General features: G+C 36.9%; 1 protein-coding gene across 3 annotated transcripts in view; it reads right to left on the bottom strand.

Annotated features, from left to right (window-relative positions):
• The window catches only part of mlphb (melanophilin b), a 35,166-nt gene extending 17,997 nt beyond the window's left edge, over nucleotides 1-17,169 (bottom strand). For all 3 annotated transcript variants that reach the window (XM_026377308.1, XM_026377309.1, XM_026377310.1), the window contains exons 1-4: nucleotides 17,095-17,169; nucleotides 15,231-15,407; nucleotides 2,832-3,053; nucleotides 216-355 (exon numbers count right to left, since the gene is read on the bottom strand). In XM_026377308.1, coding sequence (XP_026233093.1) covers nucleotides 216-355; nucleotides 2,832-3,053; nucleotides 15,231-15,355 — 487 coding nt within the window. In that variant the 5' untranslated portion in view covers nucleotides 15,356-15,407; nucleotides 17,095-17,169. The remainder of the gene's footprint in view (nucleotides 1-215; nucleotides 356-2,831; nucleotides 3,054-15,230; nucleotides 15,408-17,094) is intronic.
• Nucleotides 17,170-17,541: the final 372 nt, after the last annotated feature.

Raw genomic sequence — 17,541 nt, 5'->3', positions numbered from 1 at the left:
TATACAGACACACACATAACAGTTGCCCAGAATAACCACTGTTTGACTATCGATCAATGGGTGGAGGGTAATAATTTACTTACTACATAAAACTTTATAAAGATGTAAGAACTCCCCACAAAATCTATTTTCAAAATTAAGTCAATCTACCAACAAATCTTTGCATTAATTTTATATATAGAAAATCACATATACAAAAAGCATGCACGACTCACCCCCAAGATCACTCTGAGAGAAGCTGTGTTGTCCATTCAGCCTTTTGAAAAGTGACCGCATCACCTTGGCACTGCCAAAGCGTTTGAAACGAGCACGGACGTTTTCATGGTACCACTCCAAAGTGCCAATCTTAAGTACCCTGTTAGTGGAAATTAAGGGGAAAAAAGTCATCCTGTTGGATTAATATGCAAAACAGAGTCAATTATGTTACAGAAAATACAAATAATCAAGAAGACCATGAAGTTATTAACTGTTAAAATGGCACAATATTGTGTGTTTCCTGTGTGAAATGATGATATGCAGATTCTGCATGAGGTGCATGGCATGATATGTTCCAGACGCTTGCTGAGTTCAGTGAAGGGGTAGTAATGTACTCACCCTCATCTGTAAGGTATAATGGTTACATATGGAGCTGGAATGAGCTGCATGTTTAAAATTCTACTGCTGAAACCCACACTGACAGAGCAGTAAACTGAACTAAAACATCTATGGTATGCGTTGTGTGTCCTGTCAAAGCGTGCTTGTGTGAGATACTGAATCTTCTGATGAAGTATGGGTTACCATGGTCATAATGAGCTAAAAGAGTAAAATGATGGCATTTTGATCATGCATTAATGATTAGTTATCTTCTATAAGATAGCTTGTATTTTATACTCATGCTCCCTACTGTTGAGCATGACTGACTTACTTTTGTGATTATTTTGATAAGATACAGTAAAAGAGCTGGGATGTAGAGGGCTTTTAATTGTGCAGGTCTCCAGTGGCACAGCCTTGTAAATCAGCCTTGTAAATCAGTCCCATTTAGCACTAGTACCCTAATGTTAAATGTTTACACATGGCCTGAAAACATGGTGTGTTTCCTTGACATGGTTAAATGCAGGTCATAAGAGTTAACTAATGTTACAGCTGAGGTAGAGCCACAACTGTGTAGATTCAAAAAGGCATGGATACAGTAGAGTGAACCTTTGGTGACCTTGGCGTTGGAACCTCACATCAGGTTCTCTAATCAAAGTTGTAAAGTTGAATTATGCTGCATGATCCTTGAGCTTTATTAATTGTAATCTTCATATAAACCTGGCTTTGAGTGCAGCTATAAATATACAGTATGATGGTGAAAACAAGCCTGACTCACTGATAGCTATCAAAAAAGCATATATGTAGCTTTATGGTTACTACTGTAAGCGTCTTTGTGTAAAGGAGAATTTAGTGCTTATATTGCACAAAATCAAAGCATTGGTCTACTTTAAATGTGACCACTGAGATGAGAGGCCCACTCTCAACCAGTCTCTTTTGACATAGAACTAATAATTGAAGTTACATCAAAGCGACAGTGGACTAACATGCTTATTTCAGTCTAATTGAACACATATTGCCCCTTCCTATTAATGAAGGGGCAAGAATGTAAGCTGCTTTGTTTTCACCTGCTGCACATTTTCTGCTACACACTCTCTGCACTGACTTCCTTTAGTTGCCTGCATCAGGTTCAAAGCCCTGACCGTGGCCTACAAAGTGGTGAACTTAACAACACCGGCTTACCTGAACTCCCTCATCTTGGTCTACCCTCCCATCACCTCGACTCAAAAGATCCCAGGCAAAACTTTTCAGCTCTGTGGTTTCACAATGGAGGAAAGACCTACCCACCTCTGCACACTCAGCTGCTTCACTCTCAATTTTCATAAACTCTTCCAAATCTTTCTGTGCACATGAATCTTTCTCTGAACTAAAAAAAAATCTTGCACTTATACTTAATGAAACGAACGGCTCTTTCTAGTGCACTTTAGTTTAAAGTTCTTCTCCTTGGCTTAAATATTTACTTGCTTTGTACCTCACTTGTAAGTCGCTTTTGATAAAATAATCTGCCAAATAACTAAATGTAAATGTCAACAAGATCATAGTCAATGATCTGAATTGGAACAAAACATGTTTCATCATGTTTTTGGGAGTAGTGAGTGGGACTGGCAATTCTACTAAGGAAATGGATCATTAGCACCAATGACCATGTGATGGCTGTGGTTGAGTTGGAAGGGCAGACATCCATTAATCCCAAGACTGGTTCATGAGAATCACTCCAGGATTTTAAACCATTCCTGGGTCTTCCTAACCACATGCTGAAGTGTCCTCAACATTTCTCATTAGGGGTTTTGAGGGGCTGTTTTAGGTATTGTATTGGTATTATATACAAAGGAGGTGGTTGTATTTCCCTGCTCTGCTCGCCTGGTTTGTGAGTGTCTTTTCTGCTGCTTCAGAAAGTAGCAGAGTGGTTGTCACTGATGTGACATTCACCTGAGCTGTTTAATTGGAAAAAAAAATCCACTATAAAGGCAGAACACATTAGATCCTGTCCTTCCTGGTGGGCTTGATCATTATAATGGTTAGGTTTTAGGAAAAACATTCTCTATTCATCCATGCTTAAACTCACATCCCTGACTTCTGATCATGTTAACTAACTTACTTTAATAAATCAATAATCATGCTCAAGGAGTTGTGCTCTGAAACCCCAGTCTTACCTTACCTAACACCATGTATCATGTGTTTATGATGATGTTAGCACACTTGTTAACAGCAAGTACTGTAAATTACCACAAGTATTATGTCTGTAATATATCATTTCCTACCTGGCCATGCGACAGGGATCACACACCCAGCCATGCTCCTTGTTGCTGTACTGGCTGCAGGACTTGCACACGTAAAGCTGGCAGTCTAGACACTGATGCTTGCTGTTGACCAGGAACTTAAAGGGTTGGAGACAGCGAATGCAATAGGACTCAGTCAGGTTGGTCTGATTGCCCAGCAACTCTCTTTTGGTGTCTTCTTTCTCAATCTTAGTCTTTAGTTCCCTAAAAAATGATAAAGGTATATGCTGTATATGGAAAAGTAAATGCATTGTTTTACAAGTCCACAGATACTGTATTCTAAGGCTGCACCATAGGCAAAGCCCTCTACAAAGCTAAGAAAAATATATCTGGTGCATGTAGAAAATTGTATTTCATAACCCTCATCTGGCATCATATCCTTGGTAAAAACAAGTCCAAAGTCCTTTGTCATTTAAGTCTTTTTGTCTGAAGAGCATTTTGAAATCTGCTGCATGGCATTAAATTCCATAGGCTAAAAAAAAGCTATCATGTATTGTTTATATGCATTTGTCAAAAAACAGACAATATATTAAAAGCATGGAAAAACATCAGAGCTGTTACTTTAATATACATATGTTTGATTTGATGTCTTAGTTAATATGGAAAACTCAGAAACCAAAAGAAGAGTGCCACATATCAGAGAAATGTGAAGGTCTATGCAGGTCTACTGCTAACTAATATAGGCTATTTTATGTGGATTCAATTATACTGTAAACCATTTGGGATAAATGGGATACTTAATGGGATACACAATGCTTTGCGCATACAGCTGTTGACCATTAGTGATGTGATTTACAAGTAATGCTTTTTCTATCTAAATAAACAATAAAATTGCTCTGTTTTGTTTATAGGAATCTGAGCTAAGTCATGTTTTCAAATGCACACATGCGAATTTTTGGAAAACCTGTGTTCAAAGTCAAGACTGGCTCATAAAATTGTCTGCACACTGTTTATGGCGAAACTAATCATGCTTGTATAAAAACCAAAGCCAAAACCTGTACTCACTTCATCCGGATGGACAAACAGTAGTTTTTCAAGAAACAGCAACACTGGCCTAATAGATTTCAACTTATGTACAGGTATGGGTCATGTAAATAAAATAGCTTCACACAAGTGCTAGAAGGTGCTCCTTTTAACTGTAGGGAGAGCCAGGCTGACTTTTTTCTTCTGGCTCTAGTATGCTAAGCTGACCATGTCCTACACCATTCATGCTACTCGGACGCAAAGAAAATAAACCTATTTTTTGAAAATCTTAAACTGCTAACTGTTGAGCTCTAATGGAACTTTTGAAGGTAAGTTCCTAACTTGTTACTCATTTTGTGTTTTTACAGCTAAAAAAACAAATCTTATACCATTTAATTTTATGGGGAATTTATGAGTCCACATGCTGGCTGACAAATGTGGTTGTCAGTGCATGGATGGCAACCCATGGCTTCATTTCAACAACTTTGTGTAAATATTAAGGCAGCCTTGTTACGGAACATAATACATTGGAAACATTTATTGCAACTGATAAAAATAAGAAGAAATAGATAAGATATGAGATACATGAGATTAGAAATTGGCGCCGCCTCGGGTGGAAGCCTGTTGGAGTAGCTCCGTTAGGTCTGTTTTTTTGTACAAGATTATTTCAATTTGCTGTTCTGGCACATAAGTTCCACTATCGTTTTACGGTACATCAGATGTACATTGTACTTTTCAGTTACTGGTCGCTGCTGTTTTGTGTTTTGTGTTCTGTTTTGTACTGTCTTCAGGTGTGTTACGATTCCTCCGTTTGCCCCTGTCCGTGGGTTTGATTTTTGTTTCTCACTGTCCTGCCACACCTATATTTGGACTTCCTCCACTTTCCACTCTCCACTCACCGGACTGATTACTGACTCGTTTCACCTGTTATGTTGTGTCATTCAGTGCTGGTTTGTTGTCATGCATGTTGTTCATTGCCTCATTCATGGACTTCGTTTGTGCCGTATGCTCCTCACCTTTGGTCAGTCTGTAAGTTCGTCAGGAACCACTCTGGTCCCCTTTTGTTTTACCTGTTTGTTGGACTCTGTTTGTACGTTTGCATTGTTTGGCAGCCGTGAGCGGAGTTTTGTTTTGTTACTTTGTATGGTAAGTTTTTGCCTGCTATTGCAGTGACTGTCATTTGTTACTTTGTTGGTTTGGTCTGTGTGTTTTGGTTCATTGTTTTGCGTTCGTTTTTAGTTGATACTTTGTGCTGTTTGGTTTGTCGGTTGGTTAATGTTCTCCTGCCTTGGGCAGTGATTTTCGTATGTTACTTTGTATTTCTAATTAGTGAGTTGCAGTGTGTATTTTTGTGTATTGATTATTTAGTTGGTACTTTGTATATTTTTAGTTCGTGTTTTCCCCGTGCCCCATTTTGGACCAGGAGTTAAACCCTATTTTGTTTGTACTCATTTGTCCCGACCATCAGTTTGTAACAAGATGTCCGTTTGCCCTTTTTTTTTTTTTTTTTTGGTTCTTGCAGTGTTTGCACTAGGTTGCACAGGATGCACTTTATGTGGCTAGGACAACTTAACAGTGCTCAGCTCTATGTTCTGTCTTGTTACTGTCCTATGTAGCACCATGGTTTTGAAGAATTGTCGTCTCATTTCACTACGTACTGCGTAAGCTATATGTGGTTGGAATGACAATAAAGCTTCTTGACTTGACTTGAACCAAGTGACAACAACAAACTAAACAAACTGATCATACAAGCTGGCAGCTGGGGACTTAATTGAAACCCTTGGAGCAACTTGTTGAGAGGAGGATGCTGAACAAGCTATTGAACATCATGGAGAGCAGTACACATTTTTTCCACAGCTACTGGTCTAGTCTAATCTAATCTAATCTAAATTCATAGCTGCAAGTTGATGTAAATTTTACTGATAACAATATATTTTCACATTTACTATACTTACCCATATGTACTTAAATGTTTCACAATTAAACAGTTTCTGGTGTTCATACTGTGCGTTTTAGACTACAGTACAGGATAATTATTCCTGTTTTACACAGTTTTTGTATGGTGTAGCAGAGCACTACAATCCCGTAGGACCTACACACCCCAAACCAGCTGTGCAGGTGCATGTGACCAAGGTGTAAAGTTAGCTGTTACAGTCTGGTAGCTTTATGTATCCTACAACAACTTTTTAAACTACAGATTCCTTTTGGTATTGCAGGGTTTAGCACAACCTTTACTGACAAACAAATCTGTACGTTTGGGAGAGGAAGAGCTCTATAGCATTTCATGAATCTATTTACAAAAGTGAAGGAGTACAGATGATAAGAATATAAGTTTAAGGTTGTTAGGTTCAATGTACTTTGAAGTAACTACAATGTACACCTTTCTTTTCTATGAAATGTATAGAGTTTAAGGGAAAAGAATACAACTGAAGAGAATACCAATAGTGTCCTGTGACTGACAATGAACAGTAGAGGACACCAACACTACAGTCCCTCAGAAGCTTTACTGAGGGTCACAATATTATATTTATAAAATTAAAACATGATACATCAAGCTGTGAGTCATTTTATAACTCAAACTTAGCACGTCTGTTCTAACCATAACCTATCTTCAAACAATTTCAGCTTGCATCCAAAACTTAGCAGAGATGAAGCCAAAACCACAGGCAAAAATGTCTCTTTATACAAAACATCTCTATGGCATCCTTTGACTACAGCGCCACAGAAAAAAAAGTCTCTGCTGCCACTCAGTTCACTGACAAACAGTGTCGTGGAGGCTCATTTATAATTTATGTGCGGATCTGACGCTCACACCCCATAATTTTAAAGTAGGCACCCAGTAGTTTAAAGTACCAACAATATACAGTGTATTCTTTTCTTCAGAGTTCCCAGATCGTTTCCCACTTATTCTCAAGTTCTCATTTGGGTATCTTGTACCTACCAGTATGTATGAACACACTATTAGTATAAATAAATATATACTTTAAATTGTGAAGAATTGCCCATGATGCAGATTGTAACTCCACTATTGAAAGAAAAAAAGTAAAATTACAAAAAATGACAAGTCACAATGCTTGAATATCCTCTGGACAGATGAAACTGGACTTTTATGTAAGTCACTTCAATTCTATGTTCAGATCATAGACTGGGTATGGTTCAGATAAAGAAATAAAGCTTTCAAGTAAAAGAACACCTTATCTACTGTGAAACACAGAGGATGCTCAGTTTTTGGGTCGTATCTTAGCAGAGCACACAGGGCACATTGCAAAGGGTAATGAAATCTTAAGACTATTATGAAATCTAATCTAATCTAAAAAAATCTACCCAGTGTCAGAAAGGACTGTCACAGTCACAGTTCAAGACTTTAACCCAAACCATTGGACTACTCAGAAGTGAATTTCTTTCAGCCCCGATCCTATTGAGCATCTGTGAACAAAGCTGAAACGTAGTCTGGAGATGATGCCCTTCAAACTTATACAGGTGGAATAGAGAAGTTGTCTGAACTTTCTGCTGGCGGGTCCAGAATTTAATTGAGAGATACAGAAATCGCTTGTTTGGAGGGATGAAATTGTCAAAAATCTAAATCTAAATCAGAATTTTGAATTCTTTTTTTTGTTTGTTTTGTAGAACCAACCATTGTCTGTATCCAAGGCATGTGCCAGTGAAGTCAAAAATGTACTTCTTCTGAGGTCTGAGGCCTTATATTATGTATGAAAATAAATGTCATCATTCTGTTACACAGTTAAAAAAAAGAAAAAGCAGGAAAACATAGGGGTTAGTTGTTGGTTGACATTTAGTGCTCAAGTTCTCACTAATGACAAGCTGTACTGACTTATTTAGTAACATACCTTATAGTCACAGTTCTACTTTTTCATGAGCAAGTTCATTTTCAGTGATTATACTACACTCTATTTCAGCTTTTAATTTGTTTTCCTCCATATAAATCAAGTTAGCAGTTAAAAATAGTAAACTTATTTAATTTTATCAGTGTCTTTTAGGAATGAAATAAATTGCACTAAATTATTACATTTAAACATTTTTTCCTACTGCTGATTATTATACCTGGACAATACCAAATGCACATCAAAAATCAATAAATAGAACTAAATAACTAGAAACAAACACTTTCCTCTGTGCTAATTGGCACCTTACACACACAAACATTACAATGACTTCATGTTATTTAACAATGTTTAAAGCACTTGTGCTGATAACTGGAAAAGTAACAAGTAAGTAAGAAGATTTCAGATAACAAGTCCCAAATGTCACACAGCATGAGTGGAGTTTGGCAGAACCATCACTTTGGATGAGAGGTTGCTTATTGTTTATTAAAGCTTTTCTTTAGGCCATAAATATGCTTTTTAAATCATAGCCCCGATCATTGGGATAAATACGATACTTTGTAGCTATCCCATAACCTTTTGCAGATACAGCTGCTAGCCTTTAGTGATGTGATTTAAATGTTATATCTCTTATATTTACCCTCATCTGAAACCCCAAATCCCACAGATCTGCTATACAAGATGAAAATCTATGATTTGAATAAGATGTGTGCTGTAGGCAACAACCAAGCCTTCCAAGCACTGATACTTTGCAAGCAAATCTAAAAATCAAAGACAAGTGCAACTGTTTACCAAGTGAGTTTCTGTGCCAATAGGAGGTCATAAAATGTGAGTGAAAATTATTGAATATTTCATGTAAGTGGACTGATAATACTGTTTTCATACACTTTATGTTACTTAATTTTTCTGAAGACTTTGTTAGTACTGCACTTTTATACTGATAACTTTTTTGGCAAATGGGAGCAGTGAAACAAGGTGTAAACCGACTTTTTATCAAAACGACGACTTTTCAAGTTGCTTATTTACACATTCAACAGACACAAAGCAATATTAGAACCGCTGGAGTCATGTTGCTAGGCCTGATGGATGCCAAGGAAGTCTGTTTGTCTTTCCACTGTTTGGTGTAGTACAGTAACTTTATCAAAGTATTTTCACTATAAGCAGCAGGGCACTGCAGCAGGTAAGAAGAGACAACCATACAGTTTCAGGCTACAGAACCAAAACAATTAGTTGAAAGATGCTAAAACAGAGTTGTAGAGTTCCCCTCATTTCTGTTGTCTTTCTGTTGACTTATTGGGCATGCAAAATCATTCACATGATATTTACTTAACCCACTGCTAATACAAAAATACTGACAAGTGAACCTTTTAAATATTCATTGCTGCCACTCATATTCTTTTTCAAACCAGCTGTTGATGAAACTGGAAATGTAAATGTATCATGCAGCATTTTTTATATTTAAAAGCTTTAATGAACCATAGTTAAAGTAACGAATTATATTTATTTACTTCCACAACAGCACGTTGAGAAAGACTTCAAAGAGAGTCCAAGACTGTAATATTATGTTTTGTCTTTCATGATGAAAGGTCAAGGCCATAAGAACAACTCTTTTACAAAAAAATGGTTCCTATAACTATATAGCTTTTTTAGATTATAGTATTATACATTTATGCATGTCCTCAAAACCTTACTTTTCTTTAGTATTTAATTAAAAGCAGGTACTGTCAGTTTTGCTTAACTGGCAAAGCTCTGGAATTTAGGTGCAGCAGCCAGACGTTCGCTTAGTTTCTTTAGTCTTCATAGCTGTCTTTTCTTTTTTTTTTTTTTGTCTCTTTCATTGTTCCCATACATGGTGATCTTCTCTCCAAGTTCATCCACATAAATCAGAGTCTCTCTAGTTTAACTTAGCCTGCCTTTTCAGACCTTCTTAGCCTAGTGTAAATTGGTGTGCTTGCTTCTCAACATATTGATATCATATTCTTCTTTCTAGCATCGAAAAAGTTACCATGAACTACACGGTGTTAGTGGAAGTTAGAATGAGAGTGAGAGATAAAAAGAGGGACTGATGCACACTCTGGCACAGACACACAGAGAGAAGATTAGGGCTAAAAGATAATGTTTTCCATAGGATAAACTCAAAAGCTGCTTTTGTAAGTAAGTTTCCATTTTGCTTAAGACAATTTGAAACAGTCTGCTATATGAAACTACTATTACTTATATGACTCGTGACTATAAACCATTTATATTTAGCTCTTACTAACATCCTTGCTAACATTACTCTCGGTAATAAATCTGCTACAGCTTAATTTAATTAGGGTTTTTGTCTCACAATGAAATATTTTTATCTCTGTGCAGGAACCTTTTGCTGAAAAAGCTGCAAGAAGAAATTAAACAGAAATTAAACACAAGAGAAATTATAGTTGGAGACAGAGATACCAATGAGAAAACTAAATTATGACCATGACCTTTAGTGGGTTGGGCGGTTGACAGGCTTCTAAAAACCAAATGATTTGAAGTAGTTTTTAATCATTTGGTTAAAGTAGAATCAAATGATTCATGTGGATTTAGTCATGACTTGGAAGGAACTGGAAACATGAGTGTTCGGAAAGTTTATTAATTTCAAATAAGTGAGAAAAAAGTGAGTATTTTTACCACGGGTGTTTAGGGCCTCAAGCTGATATACAGTAGCAATGTTTTAGCACAAATAGTTGCCTGCTTACATGAGCAAGGATCGGTTAAGTTACAGGAAAAAGTAAAAAAACAAAACTTTCAGAAGATCTACGATCAAGAATTGATGATTTACATAAAGCTGGAAAGCATTACAAAGTGATTTTAAAGACTTTAGAAACTCACCCGTCTACAGTTGGGAAAACAATCTACAAATGGAGACACTTTGGGACTGTGGCTACTTCACCAAGCAGTGGGTGGTCAGTCAAAATGACCATAAGAGCACAGCAAAGAATCATCAATGAGGTGAAGATACAACCTAAAAACAGCCAAAGATTTCAGGGCATCATTGGAACTGGCATATTGACACTCCACAGCATTATTGACAAATGTTTTGTTGACTGACAAACTAAGATTGAATTATTTGGAAAGAACAAACTGCACTACATCTTGTGTAATACATATGTACTGCATATCATCATAAAAACATCATTCCAATCGTAAAATATGGTGGAGGAAACATCATGATTTGGGCCTGCTTTGCTGCATCAGGGCCTGGCCAGCTTGCAGTGATTAAATGGAAGATGAATTTTCATGTGTATTAAAAAAATTCTTCAGGATAATGTGAGAATGTCTGTATTTCTGCTGAAACTCTGTAGAGGTTGGGTGATGCTACAGAACAATGACAACAACAAACACAGGAGCAAGTCCAAAACAAAATGATTTCAGAAAAACAAAATCCGCCTTTTGGAGTGGCCGAGCCCAGACCTCAACCCAACAGAGATGCTGGAATGACTTGAAGTGAGCCATACACATGAGACGTCCAAAGAATATGACAGAGCTAAAGCAGATCTGCCTTGAAGAATAAAATTGAACATGACCTGAACAATGTGCAGGTCTGATCTGCAGCTATAGGAAGCGCCTGGTCGAAGTTTATGCTGCCAAGCGGGGGTCAACTAAACAATCACACTAACAATCAATCAATATGAGGTTTCTATAGTTGTTCTCAACAAGGAAATGAATTTTCTTTGTATTATTTTAGGCACATTATTTTTGTCAATACTCTTGACTTAGATGAAGTTCATATCACGTTTATAACAAATGAATGGAGGAAACCATGAAATCCAAAGGGTTCACATACTTTTTGTTGCCACTGTTATAATTTTACAGCAACTGTTACTGCTTGAAAATAACACAAACAACTAAAATCCCAAGACACTATGAACATTAAATGACTTTGTTGTTTTAGTGAAAGACATTTCCAGGTCCAACATGTGTGGTTTTGATGTTTTTACATGTAAACCACATGACGATCTGTACCTATTTATAGATTGCAGAGGCCTTGGACAAAAACACCAGTTGCCTGAGCAGCAAACAACAGCTCATTAGAATGGAAAACAAATAGCTGAAGACGAGCCTTAGCACCACAACCCTAAAATGAGTGACTAAAAGGGAATAAAATGGAAGGACAGTGTTTTCTTTGTATTTGTGAAAGAATCTCACAGAGAGACAGGAAGCAGCTACACAGCCCTCAACATCTCCATTAAGTTCCCTATTCCCTGTTCAGTTTTCAAATAAGTGCTGTGAATGGAGGAATGTGAAAAAATACACTGAAAACAAATATAATTTAAACCCTTTCTATAGCCAGTGTCCTAATCATCCATTCATTGCCTGTGGAAGGTTCAAGTGGTAATGCTATTAAATGAGTGTTAAATGACATGCAGATGCAGTCAAACAAAAGCTCTAAGTTTAGTTTGTTGAGTATGGATGATTCAGCTGTCTTTGCCTAAATGAACAACTACAGGAAATCTGAATCAATTTAAAAAGTGTCTCAAAGTCTGGAACATTTTAAAGTAAATTAGATCAGATCTGCGAACAACACCGAGTCCTCAGAGAAAAATAGAAATCTCTTCATCTTAGAAAGCTTATAAAATACTTAATAGTTAGTTAATAGTACTTAAAAGTAATAAAAGCCCCATGTTTGGGAAGCATATTTTCACAGTCTTTGTACAAGACAGACCTTAGTTGTTTGGCCTTAGTTTGATCAGTTTTTTAACACCAACACACATGTTTTCACTTGTTTCACTTGTTTTCACACTAAAATTGTAGGTTTCCCCAAAATAAATCCAGTCTAGAGGTGATTACTAAACTGTTGCATGTATACATGGGTTTACAGTAACCAGGTCATATGTAGCCATGCCCTCTTGGGGGGGTCTTTTCTAAAATCTTGTTTCAGTACTTGTAGCTTAATGCCCCTTAATGATTTATCTGACTCACTTTTCTGTAATATGAGTTAAATATTAAAAAAAAATATGGTGTGTAAAATATAGTCACACATTTACAACTTTAGTGATGCAGATAAATACATGTTACATGTAGCAGGTATCAATCTGGCTTGAGCAATGTGTCACTGTTTTTCAATTTGTGAACTATCCTTAGAATTCTAGAGGAGCACTACTGAGTTCCTCTGCAGCTGTGCAGAGGTTGTACCACATCCAAGGACAAAAGGAAATTCTCTTTAAATCACTTCCTCCCAAAGCCTGATAGCTAAACCATGCATCAGTCACTGTTGCCAAGGTGACATTAAGGCAGTAGATCAGAGAGTTAAGAGCAAATAACTGGATGTGTTTGTGACACGCAGCTCAAGATAGCACAGCTTTCAGGAAGATAACATGTCATTTCTGTTCAGATTTACTAAGTGTAGGTCAAACAAATAGGTTTCCCATCCACCTTTCATAAGCATGTAACTGATTATCTGGTGTCCAATGGTTGCAAGAGAGTCCAATATGCATAGGTTAACTACTACTAACTATAGTAACCATGTGCTATGACTTCACTGGTATAAACTTTGGACCCTACCCAAACAGACCACTGGAAAGTCAACCCACCCATAAATTTAATAAAATAACTTTTTAATGTCTGCTCTAAATGAAATGTTTTTGTCTCTAGCTTAAAAACTTTTCTGGATGACATCTGCAGGAGTATTTCAGGTCAGATATTATAAATTATGTAATCTAGATGAGTGTTTGAGCTAGGAGAACAGAGATATTTAATGTAAGGAAGGCAGAAGAATGTTTAATATCTTATACTATATGTATACATTCTTCCTAAATTAGCAGAGAAAGTTATTCTAAAAACAAAACAAGCAAGCAAACAAACAAAAATGTGCTGCTAATGGCTGTGATGCACTTGATGTATGATTAATATATTTTGATCAATCTTAGTGTGCTATTGTTAGTTTGTTAACAGAATGACAACCAGTGTTTCATTGCTCTTTTGCATGAACGATACATCACTGAAGCTGCCATAGGTCTGCTTTTTTGCAATGATAACCACTCCCAACAGGGAACCAACAAGTATTAAATGCTTAGCAGGCATGTTAACAGCTGTTGGAAGCTGAAGGCACAGTGGTGCATTGAGTTAAACACTGTGAACCACAATGCTGTTTAGCAGATATGTTCACCATATCCATTATCTAGTTTAGCATATTAACATGCTAAAATTTGCCCATTAGGATTAAGCACCTTTGTGCATGAAGTAACACCGAAATAAAAAACAGCAAAAAATAATTTAGTAGTTGATTGTCCTTGCAGTTGCTCAAATGAAAGCTGAGACTTGGTGCTTTCCAGCAAGGCACAACATTAACAGCACCTGGTAATTTTAACGTTGAGGTGGACAGTGGTCAGTATGGGCCCTCAAACACAGCTTCATATGGAGCAAAGTGCAATGTACTGTGTGGTCTGACACATGTTGATAGGCTTGGCGAAATCCATGGTACAGTATATGTACATTCACTTCCAAAAGCATTGGAACAGTGAGGTCAATTCCTTTACTTTTGCTGTAGACACTTAACATTTGGGTTTGACATTAAAAGACCAATACTTCAACTTTTATTTCCAGGTGTTTCCGTCTGGATCCAATAAACAACTTAGAAGATAGCACCTTTTATTTGAATGCACCCATTTTTCATGTGAGGAAAAATATTGGAAAATGTAGACTTAGAATAGATTAAATTGAATAAGACTTAATATTTAGTTGCATCATTTGCCTGCAGTCATTCAGCTGTTTGTTTTGGGTTGTTACTCCCTTCAGTCTCCTCTATTATCTTGCTGCATGATGAAGGATCTCCCAGTCAGTTTGGTTGCATCTTTCTTTAAATTGGCAGACAAAATGTTTCCGTAGACTTCTGAGTTCATTTTGCTGGTGCTATCAAGTGTTACATCATTGAAGAATGACGATTATTGAGCCTTTCCCAGAAGAAGCTTTGCAGCCCAAGGCATGACATTAGGTTATACAACTACATGTAAGCTGCAACAAACCAAAATCTACTAAATGACTAGCATACCCACGTATTTAAATAGACTGTGTAAAGTCCTCCTTGATCTGTAGGAGCAATACAGCAAATTAACGAATGCTGTGGTGTGCAGCATTGGGTTCAGTTGCACCATATGCATACAGAAAGTCCTAACAAAAAGAGGCTGAATGAAAATTCAACCAAATACATCTGTTCTTAATTCTATCCAAAAAATGAAATCTACTTAAAGGTTTTAGTTAATCAATGGAAGGAAAATCAAAGGACTGACCGACCAAGCAGGAGGGTCAGGATTAACAATGTGCAGCTATCAGGAGATAGTGAGATGTACAGTTGGGTATCATCTGCATAGCTATAGTAACTAATTTTGTGTTTACTGATGACAAAGCCATGGAAAGCCAATACAAATGAAAGTGATGGAGATCACGATATGAATCAATATATGATTATAAATACCAACCAATTAACCTCATTTTGATAATGTACAATGTTTGACATTGGTCTAAAAAGGTCCCACAGAATATTCTGAGACAGAGCTATGTGTAAAATGAACAACATACTGTAAATATATAACATTTACTATTAAATATTACTTACTCGAGTCTGTCCTCTTCCTTCTTCCTCAAGTCAAAATCTCGCTGGACAACTGCCCACACATGCTCGGCCTCCTCATCAGTGAGCTTGGAAAGATCTAGCTTTTTGCATGTAGTGGTGCCAGGCATAGTTGTGAATTTGATGCCTGTGAGCTGGCAGGGTGCCTAGTGTTGGGTCAAACTTGGGTAATAAAAAAAAAAAAAAAAACATTAAAAAATATGATAGGAAAGGTATGGGCTACATGAGTTGTATATTAATATAATACAAACTGTTGACATAGGAATGAAGTAATTTTTCAAACTTCCAATTAATGACCAGTGTTTGACTTCAAATGACTCTTGTTGACTCACAACATGACATGTGTGTTAAGCAGCTAGCTGATTGCATTTACCACTGTGGGAACAAGGAATGAATGTGCTACACAGCCTTAATGTCTCACTGAGACATTGAACATAACACAAAGACTATTTATCAATACAAGCTCACAGACAAAAAAGGCTGTTTACTTTTTACTCTATTCTATTGTACTGCAAAAATAACACTGAAAACAAAAAAACAGGTTATGATTTAAACTTAAAAATAATTCCTTATATCCCCTGAAATCAACTATTTGTAATGTGACTGTGACAGATGGTATCAACGGTATATTCTAAAGTTCAGCTGAATCTAATATGACGCTTTAGCAGGGTTTTTTGCCTTGCAGTAGTATTGTGTCCGATTACCAAAACCATATTATTGCTGTCTATATGGTATAGTTTTATTGTGTTCAAGTCATTCTCAAGCTGTCAGTCATGACCTGAACAAGTTTTAAGACATGTCTTAACCCTAACTCGAGCACTGATTAAGGTTCGTTAGTTTTGAGCACTGATATGTCCTTAACACTGCCCTGACACATTAATCTGTCATGTGACCTGAGAAAGTTTGGCACAATTTAAACATCACGTTGTTGGGGGATTTTTATCAAGACTGTTAAATGGAGTTTCATCATGCATTGGTTTCGGAGGATGAAATAACTCCACTGAAGCTGATAGTGATACACGTGTACACAGATCCCTGCACATGACCAATGCCACTGAAATGGCAGCAGAGAGGGGGGAGTGAAGGAATGCTAAGGAACATCACGTTATTGTCTTGTTTTCCACAGGCCATGTATAAAACTCAAATCACTGGGTAAGCTGATCTAATTTCTCTTTCTGCAAGTGGGCACTAATGGTAAAAACAAGCATGCAAGTTTAACAGAGAGACAAGTTGTATCTAAATTGTAGAATCTTACATTACAATGAGTCACAACTTTCACATGGTTCAATTCTTAAACTAAGCCAAGCAGTCTCCAAAGGATCTATTTGTATTTGCTTAGTGGGTGTGAGCAAGTTGGTGTCACACTCTCTTGCATTAAAGGCCATTATAAAAACAAACATTTTAAAAATCCAATATAATAACCCTTACAGCACTTTAGTCCTTATTTCATAACCGAAAAAAATCCTAATTGTACAGCATGTGGTCTACAAAGAACTTTCTGCATTAAATTGATGCAGACAACACAACAGGTGCATGACTCAAGGACTCCTTGTGTTTGCCAAGGGAAGGTTTGATTAAGGGTGGATTAACACACACACAAATGTGTAAACCTGGGAGAGTTTTATAAGCAAAAAAGTTTTATAAGCAAAAAAAAAGTTCCAATCAATTTACAATGTATGTAAAAGTTTAACTGTAATCTTGGCTACAATTTAGTAAATGTATTAATCTTTGACAAATCTATTTAGCATGTGTTTCAAAAACTGCTAAATACATGGATTTTACTGTTAACAACAGGTTGGAACACTCTGAAGTATGAGTTTAGGTGTATGAAATGAAACATATGACTTACCTTGGTGGTGACTGTGTAGCCCTCAAGCAGTATTTCCTCTGAAGGCAGACCTGACTGACTGTAGGGCAAACTAAGTAGCTGACAGCAATGCTAATCACATGTCCTGTTAACCAGGAGGAAGAAAGGCAGGGAGACAAGCCTCCTCTCCGCCTTCCTCCAGTTTACTTCAAAGGGTCACACTATGTGCTTTACCCTATCTGGCCTTTGCACTCACAGTGGTATTAAAAATCTGTATCTGCTTAAATAATAGTAAATCAGTTGGCATGAACACAGTAATTTTGGGCACTTCGATGCTCGGACGGTATCCAAGTGTGCATTGATCATGAGGTTGTGTAGAGGCCACTTCGGTTTAAGTCAACAGTCACATGTCATGGATTCATTGACTTTGGGAAGTACTTTAATGTTTCAACAGCAGTGAGACAATTCAAGTCTGTTTTCATCTTCTCT

This window comes from Anabas testudineus, chromosome 21, assembly GCF_900324465.2.
Source record: "Anabas testudineus chromosome 21, fAnaTes1.2, whole genome shotgun sequence".
NCBI lineage: Eukaryota > Metazoa > Chordata > Actinopteri > Anabantiformes > Anabantidae > Anabas > Anabas testudineus.
The sequence above is the reverse complement of the archived record's forward strand: the minus strand, read 5'-3'. Positions and strand labels throughout refer to the sequence as shown.